General features: G+C 41.9%; 1 protein-coding gene across 2 annotated transcripts in view; it reads left to right on the plus strand.

Annotated features, from left to right (window-relative positions):
- The window catches only part of GATA4 (GATA binding protein 4), a 72,304-nt gene extending 53,266 nt beyond the window's left edge, over nucleotides 1–19,038 (plus strand). The window contains exons 2-6 of one of the 2 annotated variants that reach the window (XM_012557225.1): nucleotides 8,267–8,436; nucleotides 9,910–10,035; nucleotides 14,696–14,783; nucleotides 16,559–16,707; nucleotides 18,559–19,038. In XM_012557225.1, coding sequence (XP_012412679.1) covers nucleotides 8,267–8,436; nucleotides 9,910–10,035; nucleotides 14,696–14,783; nucleotides 16,559–16,707; nucleotides 18,559–18,741 — 716 coding nt within the window. In that variant the 3' untranslated portion in view covers nucleotides 18,742–19,038. The remainder of the gene's footprint in view (nucleotides 1–8,266; nucleotides 8,437–9,909; nucleotides 10,036–14,695; nucleotides 14,784–16,558; nucleotides 16,708–18,558) is intronic. The other variant, XM_004382207.1, reaches the window with a different exon arrangement.
- The last annotated feature ends 329 nt before the right edge of the window (nucleotides 19,039–19,367 follow it).

Raw genomic sequence — 19,367 nt, forward strand, 5'->3', positions numbered from 1 at the left:
CTTGCCTTCCTCTCCATTAGAAGGTTCTATACCTATGCCGTTTATTCCCTCTTTCATTGTCTTGATGTTGTTTTCATCCATTGATTGACTCTTCTTAAAATGAAATTCTTAAATGTCAATCTTTTCTCTGTTTATCATGATGTTGCTTATAGGTCCAGCTGTGAGGATTTTTGTTTTCTTTATGTTGAGGTGTGATCTGTACTGAAGGCTTGTCTAGGAGCTGTTAAGTCAGCCTGGCTGTTTGTCAGATGGTGATAATGGAGAAAAGTGGAAGTGAAGGCAACTGCAAAGGGAGTAAGTTTGTAGGAAGGTAGGTCTCACATTCAGAGGCCAGTTCGAGGGTGACCACATGTCTCAGCTTTAAGCACGTTGTACCAGAATAGTTGGTAATATGCCCCCTTCACTAGAAGTGTTCCATTTTGGATGATAAATTATGTGATCATCCTAGTGAGTCCCAAATGGTAGGAAAAAAAAAAAAAAAAGAGAGAGCCAGTTGTTCCCAGGTAAAGGGGGCTGGGTTCTGGAGGGCAGAGGATCTGGTGGACACAGCAACCTGTAGTGACCCTGGCTCCCTCTGCGTGACTGTTTCTAGCTCCCACAATGAAAGATACTTGAGGGTTATGGGTAGGAAGAAGGGAGAGGACAGGGGCCCAGGACTGGTCCTCCTTGAACACCAAGGGAACTTAAAAGAGGATGAGGAGACAACTAGGCAAAACAGTATTTGTAAAAAACTCATTGTTATAAGGGCAAAACATCACCATTATGGAAAGTTTTAAAAATAAAACTTTAAAACACAACATAATCTTTGAGTATTTGCTCCTTTTAAAATTGGTATCCTAGCCCTTGGATCACAGGTGGGAAGGGACCATAGTGACCATCTTCTGAGAGTCCACATATGTTTAATTTCCAGAAGCAGCAAAGGCAGTCATATTCTTCGTGCCTAACACCATAGTACTTTTAATAGCAACACAGCAGTCTTTATCCTTCATGGACCTGACTGTACACAAAACAGAAGGTCTATGATATAATCATTGCTGACAATCAAATGTAAATCGTAAAGCACTGAGAAATTTCTTCTGGAGTTAGTGAGTGAGTGACCCTGCATTTTATGGAGAAACATTTATGCTGTAATTTTATCCCTAAATTTGGGGATTCTGGAAGTCTTCAAAACTTCATCTTCAAAAAGATGAAGTCTACAAAGCATTTTGCAAACTGGCGTTCTGAAGATGTGTCTTAAAAAGTTTTCTGTGATTAACTTAGGTAGGAAAACAGCATATATGTGGCCCTGGACTTCTTATAGCCCTTGCAGCTAACATGTTATATCGTGACCCTAAACTATCTTTTATGTACTGATTTTTAAACTACTCATGTTGACACTGCCTGCTACTGTCACTGGGGGAAAGGAAAGGGCCCCCACCAAGATGGTGAAGGCTTGTGGGGCTCTGGGCCAGATTACGAGTTCTGTGGCCTGGGCAAGACCTAGCTTTGCTAAACCATGTTAACATTCCATCTATTGCTACTACCCTCTCCTGGGCCAACCTCCTGTTCTGACCCTACTGAGCACAGACCACTTACCTAATCATGCAGGTAGGTACCAAGGTAGAAAACTGGGAGCTTTTAGAATTTCAAGGGAGAAGTGAATGATCCGTGGAAAGGAAAGATTGACTCTTCCACAATCCTTTTGATGACAGAGATGTTGTTGCCTATGGGAGTGTTCATTCCATCTCTTTTGTCATTTCTAAAATCTCTTTTTAATTTCTAAAACTTCTCTTCATATAAAAACAAAACAGTTGCAGTCAGTGAATTCTGACTCATGCCAACCCCCTGTGTCAGAGTAGAACTGTGCTCCATAGGGTTTTCAATGGCTGTTATCTTTCATAAGGAGATCACCAGGCCTTTCTCCCAAGGCACCTCCAGGTAGATTTGAACAACTAACCTTTCGGTTAGTAGCCAAGCGCTTAGCCATTTGTGCCACCCAGGGATGACTATTTTGCTTATTAGAGATTATTAACTCTTTGGAATGTGCTATAAATATTTTCCTCCAGTTTATCATTTGTTCTTCAACCTCATCTTTGGACAAGTTCTTTTTCCTTCCTTTCTCTTCTTCCCTCTCTCTCCCTCTCTCCTCTCCTTCTTTTTGATGTTTTGTTATGTTCTTTTTATTCCCTTCAGAATGCTGTTGCTTGTTTGTGTTTGTGTGTGTGTGTGTGTGTGTGTGTTTTAACCTGAGTCATATTCTTTAACACCCACCTCAGGTCTAAAGCCAGACTCCTAGGTAAATGTCGCTGTTCCTTTTTTAGCACCCAGAAACCAAGGTCCCTGGACTCCCCAGGGCAGTTCTAGCAAGGCCTGGTGGTACACTTCTGATCAACATCTGCAGGAGTTTCCAAAATAAGTGCTTTAATTCACTGCAGTCTGAGTACTGCTTGAGCTTTTTCTCCTCCCCTCAGCAGCCTCCTGTCTCAGGCATCTGCCCAACCCTGACAAAGCCCAGAAGACCAAAGGCTCAAAGGCTGCCAGGAAAACCTCAGGATTTGTTTGCAACTCAAGCCCCAGATCTAGGCGCCAGCCCAGTGACAGATCAGGCCTGGCCCAGCCCATCAGGAAATCCAGGCACAATCTCTGTGAACTTTGGTTGGGACGTGGGGCTGGGGTTCAGCAGGGGACATTTGGATGGGCCTAGGGATTTGTTCCTGATGCCCTTATAATTCCATTTTGGTCCTTTGGGTGTTTATTTCTCCCACCCAGCAGGCCCTCTCCCTCCTCATTGCTCTTTTGTCTAAGCTCACGTCTTACCTTTTCTAAGAAACCTTCCCTCTTGGGTCACCTTAGGCTCTCCTTTGTAGCATTGAGTAGCTGCACTGGGCATGGGCCTTTCTCGGTTTTTGTTGGTAATTTTTATTACGTTTATGTGTCTTCTCTTCCCAGATAGATTGTAGAGTGATCTAGACAGCTGAAGATATGCAGCTGGGAGTAGGGGGTGGGGGCTACTGATAAAAGCTCAGGCAGCATCACAACTTGTCACCTTATAATCCTTTGTTTTGTAACCCCAGCTAAATCAAAACAACTTTGGGGAGAGATTTTACCTCATTCTTAACTAATATATCTCTCTGTCCAGCACTTGCTACAAGGGCAGGTATAGCAGATTCATGGCAAAAGTCGGGGTTGCAGTACTTTCCACAGGAACAATGGCATAAGACTGGATAAACTGCATCTGAGGGTGAAGGGTAGGATCTCTCCACTATGGGCTCAGTTTAAGACTCAGGTCTCCCTAGTGGAGTGGAAGCCCCTCAAGACAGTGGAGACCCAAGGGATTCCTCTGTAGCAGAGCTGATGCTGCCCTGGTAGGACCAGGCTCCATGGCACACTCCAGGCAGGCTGGCACAGAAAGTGGCAGTGTCTGTCAACCTGAGCAGCCACCTGGAAGTCTTCTTTTGATTCAGTCCTCTTTCTCTCTAGAAGCTGGGACAAATCCAACTTTAGGGCTGTGCCCAGAGGGTGTTGCCAACCGTGACCCTGGCATCTTGTCTCTTGTTTCTCTTGATAGTCTTTCCTTCTTCCTACTTCTTTCTGCACCCTTCCTCTTCCACTTTTCCTTCTTCCAGCCTTGACTTGCTTACCCCTGCTGATGTCCCTTGGGCAGACAGCACAGTGGGTGGGTTCCCCAAGATGGAAGGAGCAGGTCAGGGGAGAGGTCGGAGTCTTTAACTCTTGATCGCACCAATTCTCTGTGGGGAAGTCAGAGTTGGGGTCCTTCAACCGCCTGGCCTACATTTTTCTTTCAGGCATTTGGGTGGGAGTAGTTGTCTTAATTCCAAGAAATATGCATACTAAATTGGTTACCTGGAGAATCAGGCTGAATTTGTTTCCATTTTTTCAAAAATTGGGGCATGGATGAAAAGGAGGCATTAAATCCCCATTCTTGGGATTAGGACACAATTAACTTTGTGAATTTGATTGCTAAAGTTATCATTAATATTTCCCATTGAGACCTCAGAAGTATAAACTGTCAACCTTGATGCAAGTTTGCTGGCCAGTTCTGAGAGCTATATGCAATTCTGATCTTGGCCCCAGTGGTTTGAGAAAAGGTCAGATTCCCAAATCTCCTAGTTCTTTTATCTACCCTCCACCCCCACCCCAATAACCCAGCACAAAGGTTTGTCCCTGGTCTTCTCCACTCCCTCCCAGCCCCTCCAGCCCCTGCCTCCTAACAATAATCCATCATTGTTATCTCATTTGGTGTTTGCAAAGCACTTTGCAGCTATTGTAAGTTTTTCCTCTTATTTGCAAAGTACTTTACAACTATTATTACAAGTCTTTTCTCTGAATGTAGGGTAATGCTAACTCACCTTTGAGAGTTGGATCCCCACTGCCAACTAAGTGGCTGGACCAATTCCCATGATGCCCAGCACTGGGTGGGACTTTCATAAATCAGATGTCAGAGCTGTGCCCTCTACCCTGCTCCTGCCCACTTGCCAGCTGGGAAGCTCAGCCCAGTACATTTCCAGTGAAGAAATAGGAGGTGGTTGTTCACAAGGTCCACACAGGATGTTATTGCTGGTAGGTGCTAAAGCAGCAAGCTTTGAACTTTGTGCTGTCCATTCTTCAGTCCAGGGTTAGAAAAATACACGTCAGGTGGAAGAAGACAAAATAGTCCCTTCCTCATCGTGGACTGGAAGCTGCATGAGGTGATCAGATTTTGTTTTTGTTTTTTTTTTCCAGATTTTTCTTTAAAGTAGGCAATATGACATTACAGAATGTTTTGTTTTGTTTTGTTTTTAAAAGTCCGCTCAATTTAACTATCTTCACAATGATTCCTCCTGATAGTATTAGCTACCACCACAGTGTATTTGCCATTTTGTATGCTGCATTTTTCATTTAATATTATTGGGCTGGGGATAAGCATTTTTCTCTATTGTTACACAGTTTTGTAATAATCAGTTAAAATTTTTATGTAACATTTCATCGAGCAGATTCGATGGCAAGATTTTGTGGTAGAAACGTCTGCAGATTAGAGGTGGTAGTGGGCTGCAGGTAGACATGGCTGGGTCTGTCTGGAAGTCTTTATGAAGCACGGCCTTTACCTCTTGTCCAGAGTATTCCTTTGGCTGCTATTAAAACACTTGATCTAGCTCAAGGCCTAGGTCAGACTTCTACACTCTAGCCAAGAAGTGTCTGCTACCCAGGTCTCTAACTCAGTTAACGATGTGTTCTGAAAATGAATTGAGTAATATTGTTACTCATTATTGATATTCAGGCCCATTTCGCCCAAGTAGATCATTAACATTCTGAGAGCAAGGCTCCCTTTTAGCTCATATGGCATCTATTGGAGTGCTTAAGTAGCAGATGCTCAGTAAATATTTGTTGCTGATAAATACATATTTGCCAACTTCCAATGCCTTTACCTGGCCAGTAAAATAGTTGCTTGAATGTATAATCCATTCTTTGAGGAAGCATGAAGGAGTTTCTCAAGGCACTGTGAGGTGAGTAATTGTAGAGAGGAGACCCTAAAGATTGCTGGGGCAGCTTATTTAAAGTGAGATTCTGTCCTCACATATAAAACAATAAAAAGAGAAAAGGGAATCACCCCTCCAAAAATGAAGAATAAATTATGAGATTATGTCTGTGGGGCCTTCTTTATATAAATCTGAATACAGAAAATAAAATTGTCTGCTAATCTCTAAGAGAAAATTGTGAGTCCTTATCTTTTAGAGCTATATACTGAAATATTTATGAATGAAATGATAGAATGACTGAGATTTTTCTAAATAACTGAGCATGACGGAAATTAGATGAAGGTATAGATGAGACAAAATTGGACACAAATTGGTGGGAGATGGATTATGGGTAATTAAGAGTTTATTTTTATATTCTGTGCACTTTTGAATATGTTTAAATTTTTCTATAATAAAGAAAAAAGAGTAAGAGGGTTACACTAGGTTTGGACCCGTTACCATCGAGTCGATTCTGACTCACAGTGACCCAATAGGAAAGAGTAAACTGCCCCATAGAGTTTGCAGGGAGCAGCCGGTGGATTCAAACCAATGACCTTTTGGTTAGATGATCTAAAAAGTCCTCGAGAGGGTTTTAGTGTCTTGGTTCAATTTTGGGGTTGTAGTGCCATCTAGTGTTTATTATAAACACCCAAAAAATAACTATATTGCTAGTGCTTCCATGATGGAAGATGTAACGGTGAAGGGGGGACTTTGTCTAATGAAGTCCTTTCTGTGAACTCCATGGACCTTTCTAATTCCCTCATGGGTGAGTCTAGGGTTGAGGGGAGAGGGGCTGACAGGTCACAGACAGGAGGGCATATGGTTGTGGAGGGGGTTTCCATCCTACTGTTCCAGATTGTTACTCAGTCCACGCCTCCCAGGCTGGGGGAGCAAACTGTGGACAGGAGTCACCATTTTGTGTGCAGCTCTGAAGGCAGTTAGCTGACCTTGGTGGGAGGGTTCTCAGTATGACCCAGGTGCAAAAATAGCCTCTCTTGTGACTGGTGTGTGCTCGGCTCTCTGACCTGAGCAAACAGCCCCTCACACCTGCACATTGTTTACTTGGTGTAGACACACAGCTACTTGTTTGCAGGTGCAAATGACTGTTTATGTACCCAGAGTTGAGGACAGGGCTCTGGCACCTATTCTCTTCTCAACCTGGGCCACAGGACACTCAAAATGTGCGACCTTAAACCTCAGGGCTGGGTTCTGATGGACGAGGAGCTTTTAAAGACATCACCACCACCCCTTCTCTGAAGAAGAAATCACCCTTGCCTCTGGCAACAGGACAAGAAAGATATGAGACCAGGACAGTTACGCTTAGTGACAGAAAATTCAGGGATTGCAACTAATGTCATAAAACAATTTATGTATAACATTTTTGAATGAAAAACAAATTTGTGCTGTAAACTTTCACCTAAAACACAGTAAAATTTTAAAAAAGAAGAAGATTTCAGGAGTCAGAGACAGCTCTGGTAGTCCTGAGCCGGGCTGTATATAGAACATAGGCAATAAGAAAACTGGCCCAGCCTATCTCACAAGGGCACCTAAATTGGACGCGAATGGAATTTTCAATTGTAAAATTCCACAGAAATGGAAGATAAAGATGATGGTGGGGAGGATATTTAACGGAGTGCAGTATAGTGACAAATGATGACAACTTTCTTCTGATAGAAGTGTAAATTATCATACTTAATCGAATTTATTGCTTATAACATGCATCTTTATTTTGTGTAACAATGAGCAAGAAAAAAGGTTGCCAGTTAAACTATGATACAGCGTAAGACACATCTCTATTTCAGATATATTAAAATGGGAAAAATGAATTAATGAAATACATTGGTATACCCTTTTGGCAGAGCAGTTTGAAAATTATTAAGAATTTTTTAAAAAAATTAGTCCGTTTGACTCAGTAATCCTACTTGTAGGCGAATGTCCTAAAGAAAAATTTGAAATGTAAAAATTTGTGTACAAAATGAACATATTTATAAAACAAAAATTAGAAATAGTAGTTAAATGATAAAAGTTCAATGAGGACACATTTATATGATGGAATATTATACTGCCTTAAAATGAGTTTATGAAAAATTTCTAACATGGTAAAATGCTTTGGTATTAAGTGAAAACCACAGGCTCAAAATTGTATATAGCTTGACCTCAACTAGGAAAAAACATGCCAATATATAAAGCATTGCAAAGGATATAATAGAACAAAATGTTGACACTGGTGATATTTGGTTTTAGGGTTATATATGATCTGTATTTTCTTTACACATTCCAATATTTTCTAGTTTTCCTAAATATTTGTTATATTTTTACTCAAAGGGGAAAACGATCTCAGTTTTGAAAGGGAAAAAGAGAGAAAAGAAGTTCTGAACAGACCTCAGTGTTAGGGGAGAGCCTCAAGGCTTTAGGCTTTAAATGAGAATCTAGGACTAAAATCCAGATGTCTGGCCCTGGCCCCTGGTCCCTAGTGATCGCTGCCAACTCTCTTCCTTTTCTCGTGATTGGGAGAGCCCTGCTGCATCTGGGGTGCCAGAGAGTAAAAATGTTCACTTCCTACCACAGCCTGCTGAGCCACTCCCCTAGGAGTTGAGGCCAGGGTGAGGAAATGTGAGGGCAGGCCAAGGTGATCTTGCATTCCTGCAAGGAAACGTTCCTTCCAAGAAAAAGGCATTATTTCTTCGGTCTCTAGATTTTCAGACACAAGATTTCTTGACACAAACAAGAAGTTAATCCTCTGTATTTTTGTCCTGTTATTTCTCACCCAGTAGATATGTTTGATGACTTCTCAGAAGGCAGAGAATGTGTCAACTGTGGGGCCATGTCCACCCCACTCTGGAGGCGGGATGGGACAGGACACTACCTGTGCAACGCCTGTGGCCTCTATCACAAGATGAATGGCATCAACCGGCCCCTCATCAAGCCCCAGCGCCGGCTGGTAAGAAAAGTCCCTCAAATTCCTGAAGTCCAGCAGCCTGTGGAATGGCCACACTTCTGTGGCTCCTTCTTGGGACATGGCTCAGGACTCTTGCCTCAGTGGGTTATCTGGAGCTTCTCTGGTTTTGAATTTTGGAATTCAAGCCACCTACACTTTAAAAATGAGGGCAGTGGTGATTCAGTGGTAGAATTCTTGCCTTCTATGTAGGAGCCTCGGTTTTGATTCCCAGCCAGTGCAACTCATGCACAGCCAGCACCCATCTGTCAGTGGAGGCTTGCATGTTGCTATAATGCTGAACAGGTGTCCGGGGAGCTTCCAGACTAAGACAGACTGGGAAGAAAGGCCTGGTGATCTTTCCAAATATCAGCCGATGAAAACCCTGTGAATCAATATGGTCTGATCTGCAACAAAGCATGAGGATGGCACAGGATCAGGCAGTGATTCCTTCCACTGTGCATGGAGTCGCCATGAGTCAGGAGCCAACTCAACGGCAGCTAACAACACTTTTTAAAAGAAAGTATGGGTTGAGGGGTTAGGTGGATGAGTAGGGAGAAACAGTAATTTTTCACACCTTTAGAGTTAGCTTGAGCTACAAGGATTTTCCAGACCATCTAGTTCAAACCCTTAAATATACAGAAGTAAAAACTGTGGCTCAGGAAAGCTAAGGGGCTTGCCCACAGTAACACAGATAAGAGTTTCGGATCTGGAACCAGAATTCAGGCTTCCTGGTTCCCAACCCAGTATTGTCTTTTGTGTCTCTTATATTCACATCAAGAGGAGGGTTAACCCAGAGGCTGTTATTTATCTTATTTTCAGATGATAAAACCCAGAACCCAGGGAGGTTGAGCAGATTGTATAGGGCCCTGTAGCTGGTGAAGAATCTGGAATTGGGGCTGGGACCCAGGTTTTTTACTCCTGGTCCAGTGCTCTTTTCTACTGAAATTTGATTTTGATCAACACCAGCTAGCTTTTGTGTATATGAGGGAGGAACATAACCCTGATGCTTCCCTTTCTTGTGATCCCAAGGCCCGTCCCTCACCTTGATGACACTTGAATACAATAATTCCCCATGCACCACTCTTACCCGGCACCTTGGAGCATCTCCTCTGAAGCTAAAGTTAATTCTACTTTTTGGCGAAGCTTTCTGCTAACAGCACCGTGTTTGCTTCGTTGTTCATCTGAAGTCGAATGACTAACAGGTGCCACAGCTAGGACTAGAAACCAGGTTTTCGGTGACCAAATTCACTCTTTTTCTCTTGCAGCGGAAGTCTCTACTCTCATTCACATCTAGGAGTGGCTTAGGTAACAGGAGAATCTGGCCCTATAACTGGTCTGATTCTCACACGGGGCTATTATGACTAACCCTGCCGCCTATTTCAGGAAGGCCTAGCTCCCTGGCATTCCATGTGAAGTAGCAAAGTAGGAAAGCCTGCCTTTGACTTGGACTTGGACGGTTTGTTTCCTGTGTTGCAGTCGGCCTCCCGCCGAGTGGGCCTTTCCTGTGCCAACTGCCAGACCACCACCACGACTCTGTGGCGCCGCAACGCTGAGGGCGAACCCGTGTGCAACGCCTGTGGCCTCTACATGAAGCTCCATGGGGTAAGAAGATCCCACTCCTCTTCCCCACAGACCCCAAGCTCCTACCAGGCAGGGTGACTGCCTTGATCTTTTCCAATCACTCATTTCTCACTTTTACCTTTTCTCCTTCAGACTGTAATTCATATTTTTCTTCTTAACAAAGATACTTAGATTTGGAAGGGACCTTAAGAGTTCTCTCTGGTCTTCCATTGCTAACATTGCATAAGTCTTAATTCACATTTTACAGATGAGGTGACTCAGAAATAGTCTATATATAGTAACATGATATAACAAAGTTGACATTTCAATTCAAAAGATAAAAGGATAGTTTGTTTAAGAATAATAACACCCATTGCCATCAAGTCAATTCTGACTCATAGTGACCCTATAGAACAGAGTAGAACTGTCCCATAGGGTTTCCAGGGAGTGGCTGGTGAATTTGAACTGCTGACCTTTTGGTTAGTGGCCCATCTCTCTTTTTTTTTTTTTTTAACTTGTGGGTTTTTTTTTTTTTTAATTTTAAATTTTTTTTATTGTACTTTAGGTGAAAGTTTACAGAACAAATAGTTTCTCATTAAACAGTCAGTACACATATTGTTTTATGACATTGGTTAACAGCAGCCCATCTCTTAACCACTGTGCCACCAGGGCTCCGTTTAAGAATAATAGTATTGACATAACTGAATATTCATCTAGAAAACAAAAACAAAGCTTGACCTTGACCTCTTACCAAAAACAAAAGTAAATTTAGATGAATTAAAGATAATACATGTAAAGCGCCTTTAAATAGGTAAAATAAAATACTAGAAGAAAATATAAGGGGAGGGGAGGGAGCAATAGTTACTTCACCTTGGGGATGGAGGAGACCTTAAGTAAATTTTAAAAACCATAAAAGAAAAGTTAGATATATTGGATTATATAAATTTTTATTATCAGTGTATAGAAAAAGACACCTAAAGAAAGTAAAAACTGATACACACATATATCAGAAAAAGAATTAGTATTTCTAGTACATAAAGAGCTTCTAAGAAGCCCTAAGCTCCTTAGAAGCTCTTTATGTTCTGATTTGGAACCATCTTTATTATGTAGTGTTAAAAAAAAAAAAAAAAAAGTAGAGTGAAGAACATTTTACATAGTATGGTGCCATTTTTATAAAGAAAGAGGAAAAGAATAATTTATATGTAGTTGCTTTATATACATACATAGAATGTCTCTGGAAGGATACATGAGAAAAATTGGTAACATAGGATGCCTCTAGGAAAAGGAACAGGGTGATTGGGGAAAAAGGGCCAGAGGGAAACTTTTATCATGGTGTACCTTCTTCGTATCTGTTAGATGGTCCATGAGCAAGTCTTAGTTGTTCAAATATTAATTAAATTAAATCAAAATAAGGAAAACAAAACCAAAGAGATCCATAGACTAATAAGAAAATGCCAATCCGTCTTCCCCCTACCTCCCAAAATGAACAAAAAATATGAACAGACAACTCACAAAAGACTAGATAGCCATTAAACATGTGCTGAGATGCTGGACTTCACTGAAAATCAGGGAAATGTAAATTAAAGCAACCATGAGATTTTGCCTACATGTTTGGCAAAAATTAAAATGTGTGATGATATCTAGTGCTGTGTGGATTTGGGGAAATAAGATGCTCCCCTATATTGCTGATTTGTGTGTGAATTACTGCATTTACTTCTTCAAGAAATGAAGCTGGCAGTACATAGTAAAGATAAAAACACATCCTTTTTGATCTAGCAGCTCTATTTTTAGGAAACTAGCATATTAAAAGATAAAAGAGCCAGTACATTACAAAATATGTTTGAGTTGTTTATTGCTGCAAAGTTTGTAGTGGCAAAAACTAGAAATACACTTAATGTCCAATAAGGGAATTTAATAAATATGGCATGTCCCATAATGTGGAATATTATGCAGAAATTGGAAAATAATAAGAGCTATGTGTCTTGAGTTGGAGTAATGAAAAAGCACGTTTCAAAGTAGAATGTATAGTATAACCCCATTTGGGAGTAAGGGGTGCATTAATCACACACACACACAAATATAGATGGCTGGATGCATACATACATACCTACATACGTGTATAGATATGTATGTATACACACGTTTGAGAATAAAGGAGGATGTAAGCATACATACCAGACTGTTAACACCAATGGTCTCTTAGGGATAGGATTGGTGGTAGTAGGGTAAGATGGAAGTTGTTATTAACTTAATATTCAAGCATCTTTTTATTGGTTTCTTATTATAATAAAAAGGCTAAAAATATAATGAAAAATGTTTATAAGAAATACACTTATATCTGCAAAGAATTGTATATAAGGATGTTTGTTGAATCACTGTAATAGTGAAAAAGAAGGAAAAAATGTTTGAGAGGGAAAGGGTTAAAGAAGCTATTGTTTTTCATTGCTACACCCCCAGGGCTCCTGTTTTTCAGTAGGATAGTGGTAAAAGAAACTAATAGGGAACTATTAAAAAGAGTGAGATAGATCTACAAGTACTAAAATGGGACGTTCTCCAAGACTTATCATTGAATGCAAAAAGCCAGACCCAGAACACAAGTGTAGTCTGATTCCCATTTAGGTTATAAAGGAAAGATCATTATCTGTTTGTTTGCACGTAACCTTGTATTTTAAAAAAGAAGATTTAAAAAGTTGGAAAAGACACTAGGAAGTGAGGGATTGGAAATGAAGGATCACATCAGGCTTTTATACTTTAGTATGTTTAAATCTTTTATAATAAGAATGATTTCATGAACTATTAATGGATTTAAAAAATTAAAAGTAAAAAAAGTACTTCATACAGAAAGATGATCAAAAGGTTTAGAGCGAACCAGCCATGAGAATGCTTGGAAGGAGATACATGAAGAGTAGAAAGAAGGAAGACAGAAGATGGTGTCAAGAGGAGTCATTTGATAATGGGACTCAAGAAGGAGGGAGTCAGCAATGTTTAGAGGTAGTAGAGGTGCCCTTGTATACAGCAGTAGGGGAGGGGGAGCAATGGAAGCAGGAGGGGGCCTACCACCTATTGGGGAGAACTTTCTAAATGAAAGGTACGAGGACAATAGGATTTGGCTAAGAAGCAGCAGTCTCAGAAATATTTTTAAGGTAGGCATGACCTCTGCACATGTGAAGTTCTAGCAGAAGAACTAGGAGAAGTCTGAAAGTATACTGAGATGGGTGGGGATAAACATGAGGGCAAGATTCCTCGGGAGTCAGAATGGGCTTCAAGTGGGCCCAGTTAGGCCTGCAAGGCATTAAGGGAGGATACCTTCCTCCAAAGGTGGGAAAGGATAGGAGGGTATTGGAAGAGCCACAGTGAGATGATGAGGATGGGAAGTGGGAATGCTGCCTCATCTGACTCTTCAACAGAATAGGAGTACCAGTACCAATTGCCATCAAGTTGACTCAACTCATGGTGACTCCCTGGGTGTCAGAATAAAAGAGTGCTCCATAGGGTTCTCAGTGGCTGATTTTTCAGAAGTAGATTACCAGGTGCCTCTGGATGGACTTGAACCGCCAACCTTTCAGCTAACAGCCAAGCACATTAATCATCTGCACTACCCAGGAACTCCCTAGCAAGAGTAGGAGGCAAGTTCACTTACACTAGTGCATTTCTCTTAACCATTCCATGTTCACATCTTTGATGTAGTATTGCTTTTCTTTAGTATTTGCAGATGTGGCCTTTATTAGTTCCACACAATAAACAAGCATAGACCAAGGTCTAAAAGATTTGGCCTGGCCTAAAAGAAACCAAAAGTGGGTAAGGCACAGTATTTTAAAATATTGGAAAGATGACCTGCAGTCCTGCTCCCTGAACACTTGTTTAGGCATCTTTGAAAGGATCAAGAGCATGATTCATGAAAGTCATTTCTCGATTATGAGAGGTCAGATGTGATACAATATTGTCCATGGACAGTATTTCAGGACCTGCCCTCAGGGCAGTCTCTGGTATTATCCCTTGCCACTCACCCATGGAAAATACCACTGTTTGCTCCAGATAGACTCAGTGCTGTGCAGAGCTGCTGTAAGTAAGGCACCTTAACATCTTGACTCACCCAAGACTGTCCCAGGTTATGCCTATTTTCCTGGCAGAATTATTGATAGCACCGCCTTTTCACTTTCACAGTTTGCTGGTTTGGATGGTAAATTAAAGGCTTTTGCACATACTATTCCAATTGTCTGAAATCCTTCATCTACTTTTGAACCCCCTTCAACTCAGGTGTCACCTCTTCAGAGAAGCCTTCCTTGATATCCTCATGGGCTACTTCCCTTCCTCCCCAATCCAGGCCAGAGTTCAGCGTTTCTTCTTTGTTCTCCCGTATCACCTACCAGAGTCTGGTTATTTTCTACTTGTCTATCTTTCCCACTAACCTGCAAACCTCTTGAGGAAAAGAACTATGCCTTCAATTCTCTATCTCTTCAAGGTGTAGTATAATACCCAGCATATAATATAGGTGTGCAATACATTTTTTTAAATAGCATTGACTTCTTTCTCAACAGGAGTGTTCCAAGGGCCTATTCATGTAGCCTGAGGCTCAAAGTTTGTAGAGTGATTGCTTAGATATTGCCTTCTCATAGTGTATGTGTGCATGTGTATGCTTAAATACTGTAGCAGACTATATACAAATGGAAAACCATATATATATTGTTTTGTGACCTTCTAGGTCCCCAGGCCTCTTGCGATGCGGAAAGAGGGAATTCAAACCAGAAAACGGAAGCCTAAGAACCTTAATAAATCTAAGACATCAGCAGGTGAGGAAAAGATATATGTGTGATTATATGAATAATTCAGTAGTTCTCAGTGTGTGAGAATACTGTATTCTTGGCTAGATAGGCCACCTCAGGCTGCCATAGGACAGAATAACTTCGTTCATCCCAGGCTTTTCAGGACAGAATAACAAAATAAAAAAGTAATGGCACCATGTGACATACTGGGAGCTTTTGAATTAGGCTCAACTCACACTGTGGCCTGATTATTGCCAATTGCAAAGACCGCAGTGGGCCAGCTGGGCTAGCTGAGGGCCTTAAGGAAAGAGCAACATTGCTTTGTCTCTCTATCTATAGTGTCACAGGCTCCTTCTTCCCTGAGTACTCAATTCCTTTCAGTTCTCCTTAAGTTAATTGGGCTCTAGAAGGACAGGGTTGCATTAATTATGTTCACAACAGATTTGCAATCCAAAGTATAATTAGCATTATATATTTGTACTTTACATCAACTCAGTGGCAATGGGTTTGGTTTTTTGGTTTTTATTTGTACTTTAGGAGTCCCTGGGTGGCTTAAATGGTTAACTGCTGAACTGTGAACAGAAAGGTTGGTGGTTTGAACTCACCCAGAGGCACCTCAGAAGACAGGCCTGATGATCTGTTTCCAAAGGTCACAGCCTTGAAAACCCTAATGAGCAGTTCTACTGTACACATGGGGTCACCATCAGTTGGAACTGATTCAACAGCAACTAACAACAATTTTTACTTTAAGAAGCTTCTTCATAAACATTATCTTAATGATCCTCATAAGAGCACCATGAGACCCAATTTGTTATGCTCATTTTACTGAGCAAACTGAGGCTCAGAGAAGACAAATGACTTAACCAGAATCACACAGTTATTAATGGGTAGATCTAGAATTAAACCCAGGTTTTTAGACTTTAGGATCAATAATCTGTTCAAAATACCACTCTACTTTCTTAATTTCTAGATTGAGAATGAGGACTGCTCATGTCCCCAGTCAAGAGCATTACTTACTTAGTACTGCTACCAAATTAAACAGTTGACTGGTAAATGCTACAATCGCAGAGAAAATAAATTAGCTAATCTGACAAAAAGTTTATCTTCTAATTTAAGGCATGACAAAGTCAGATAAATTGCCCTTTTCCACTGCTGAGAACATGACCAAAGTTTTACTTTTCTAGGATTCACAATGACTTACTCTTTCTGGCAGTCGTATTTCTTACTAGAACTTTCAGGGTCTTCCTGCTTCCACCCTTGGGTAATCACATTTCTTCAGATGTAGTAATCACAGGGAGAACAGGCATATCATTCTTCAGGTCCATAATCCCCTCTCCAAAATTCCAAACCCAGAAGGCTAGATTCAGCAGCAACACCTAATCTGGACAGATAGGAAGCTATTTATAGTCTTTATTTTATCCCACTTAGTATGAATATTCACGTTTTGCTGGAGAAATATTAATATATTAATTACAGGGTATTTTCTCATCCTGCTGGGGGTACTATGTAATATACAGTATTTGCACATTTTAAAACCTAAAAAATTTTGAATCCTGAAACACATGTAGCCTCAAGGGTTTGGGATAAGTTTTGGCGAGCCTGCCATTTGAAAAAAAAAAAAGAATTCTAGTATTCTGCCCCATTTTGAGAACTGTTGCCCTACACTGATAAAGGACCTCTGCTCCTCTCCCCAGCAAATGTAAATAAAGCCATTAGCACAGATCTATTCAGGCTGTCTCAAAGGGCCACCATCCATTTGTCCCTGCCCCTGGTCTGGGTGTCCTGACTCTGCCTTGTTCCAGGTCCTTCAGGTAGTGAGAGCCTTCCTCCCACCAGCAACGCTTCCAGCAACTCCAACAATGCAACCACCAGCAGCAGTGAAGAGATGCGCCCTATCAAGACAGAGCCTGGGCTGTCATCTCACTACGGGCACACCAGCCCCATGTCCCAGGTATGCCCTGTAGGCAAGGGTGGCAGGACTTTGAGTGGGGCAGTAGACTTAGTACAGGTAGCTTTGCACCATGCAGCTCTGCCAGGCCTCCAGCACGTGGCAGGCTCTGAGCTGTACCAGCTGAACTGAAAATCCTCAGCTGCAGAGCTGCTCAGTGCCCTTAGGGCTTCACCTGAGGCCGTGGGCTGTCTGCACAAGGGTATTTTATCAAGCTACAATGATTTTGGACACACAACTTCAACATACGTTTTCAGCAGCTACTCTATGCCAAGACCTTTGGAGACACAGGACAGGGATGTCAGGGTGGCACACAGTATGATGGGCAGGAAGAGAGAGAGCACACAACTACAACCTGAATCAGATGGTGTGTGTTGGGGCTAGAGGAGGCTGTAGGAGGCAGCAGGAGGCAGATGAGGGGGATCTCTAGGCAAGTTTATCCTCCTAAGTGAGGGGTGGTTTGATCTTGGCCTTGAAGGATGGGTAGAGTTTTAACAGGAGGAGGTACGGAAGGAGGACCCTCCTGGCATGGGTATAGGCTTGGACACCTGGAGAGCACAGGGTGGGTGGGTGAACTGGGGGATTGGTGAAGAGGTTACAGGTAGGATGCTGTTGTGTTTTATAATTATTTTACTTTTGTTGTTGCTGTTGAGAATATACCTAGCTAAACAAACATCAATTCAACAGTTTCTACATGTATAATTCAGTGACATTGATTACATTCTTCTAGTTATACAACCAGTCTCACCCTCCCTTTCCAAGTTGTTCCTCCCCCATTAACATAAACTCACTGCCCCCTAAGTTTCCTATCTAATCTTTTGAGTTAATGTTGCCAATTTGATCCCCTATAGATAGATCTTAAAAGAGCACAATGCTTAAGACAGACATTCTTTACTAGTTAAGCTAAACTATTTCTGGTTTTCAGGAGACTTCAGAGGATATTTTTGGTTTAAGGTTTAAAGATTATCTTATTTAAAGGTTCATCCACCCTCCATGGCTCCAGAACGTCTGGATTCCATGAGAATTTGAAATTCTGTTCTGCATTTCCCCCCTTTTGATCAGGATTCTTCTACAGCATCTTTGATCAAAATGTTCAGTAATGGTAGCTGGGCACCATCCAGTTCTTCTGGTCTCATGGCAAAGGAGGCAGGATGCCATTTTAATGAAGGATGACGGTGGGTCCCACTTTCCAATGTAGGTCCAGATGCTGAATCAGCAGTACCCTCATTCCCTCTTACAGATGATATGGTGGCATCCCTGCTCCCCTACCCCCTTCCCTCTGTGATTCCCTTCATTTGGGATCGGGATGTTCCCAAGCTTTGTCATGGTCTCCTGTTATCAGCCCACTCTTATCGCTTCTGCACTCACTTGAGGGAGGTCCAGTGTCCTAATGAGCTTTTTGCTGTCAGGATGAATAGGAAGCTGATCCTGTAGAATCAGGAAAGTCAGGAGCCCCCTCTGAGTGAGGAGAAAGGCATCTCTATTTCGAAGTGGAGAACTGATGGTAATCAGATTGTACAAAATGTCTCATGTACCAATCAGACCCTTTGGAAAAACCAGAGTATTCACTTGGTGGCTCAAACCTACTGAATCTGTTTATGTATTGTACATCAGAAATAACTGATGAGTCACCCAGACTCTTGCCTCCAAGATCACAGGGGGTTAAGAAAAACAGAGAGAAATGATCCTTGGTCCTTTGTCCTGCACTTGTCCTTTGACAAGGAGACCTCTTATCCCTTTCTACGGGTTGGAGCCATCTTGGGGAATTCTGTGTAATGGGACTCCCCTCTTCAGTGACACCCTGAGCCCTCAGGAGTAATTTAATTTACTTTATCTCTTGCTTTTTGCTTTCAGACATTCTCAGTCAGTGCGATGTCTGGCCATGGGCCCTCCATCCACCCGGTCCTCTCGGCTCTGAAGCTCTCCCCACAAGGCTACGCTGCTTCTGTTAGCCAGTCGCCGCAGGCCAGCTCCAAGCAGGACTCTTGGAACAGCCTGGTCTTGACTGATAGTCACGGGGACATAATCACTGCCTAATTACACCTCCTTCCCTCCTCAAATTCCTGCACAGACTTGGGACTTGGAGGACAGCAGAGATCAAGGCTCTGGGCTCTCCGTGGCCAGCCTCCTCTGTCTGGGAATGACTCCAAAAGAACAATTGGGAAGAAACTTGAAGTCTATGATTTGGTTAGGCGCAGGGGATGTTGAATTTTATCAGATACCTTCTCAAGGCAGGGGAACTGGAAAGAGCCCGGACTCTGATACAGAAGAGCCACACCCTTCACCAAGAGCACACTAAGTCTCTTCCATGTAGTTAGAGACTTTGCTTTCTCATTCTTCTCTCTGCCCAGTCTCCTACAGGAGACAAAATATCCCCCCTACCTTTCTTCCACTGTGGCCTAAGATTGTTGTTGTTGTTGTTGTTGTATTTCGTCAAGTCGATTCTGACTCATAGCGATTCTGTAGGACAGAGTAGAACTGCCCCAGTGGTTATAGGGCTCGGCTGCTAACCAAAAAGGTCGGCAGTTCAAATCCACGAGCCGCTTCTTGGAAACCCTATGGGGCAGTTTTACTCTGTCCTATTGGGTCTCTATGAGTTGCAACCGACTCGACAGCAATGGGTTTTTTTTTTTTTTTTTTAATCATTATGAAAGCAGATTGCC

This window comes from Trichechus manatus, unplaced genomic scaffold (assembly GCF_000243295.1).
Source record: "Trichechus manatus latirostris isolate Lorelei unplaced genomic scaffold, TriManLat1.0 scaffold00091, whole genome shotgun sequence".
Lineage (NCBI taxonomy): Eukaryota > Metazoa > Chordata > Mammalia > Sirenia > Trichechidae > Trichechus > Trichechus manatus.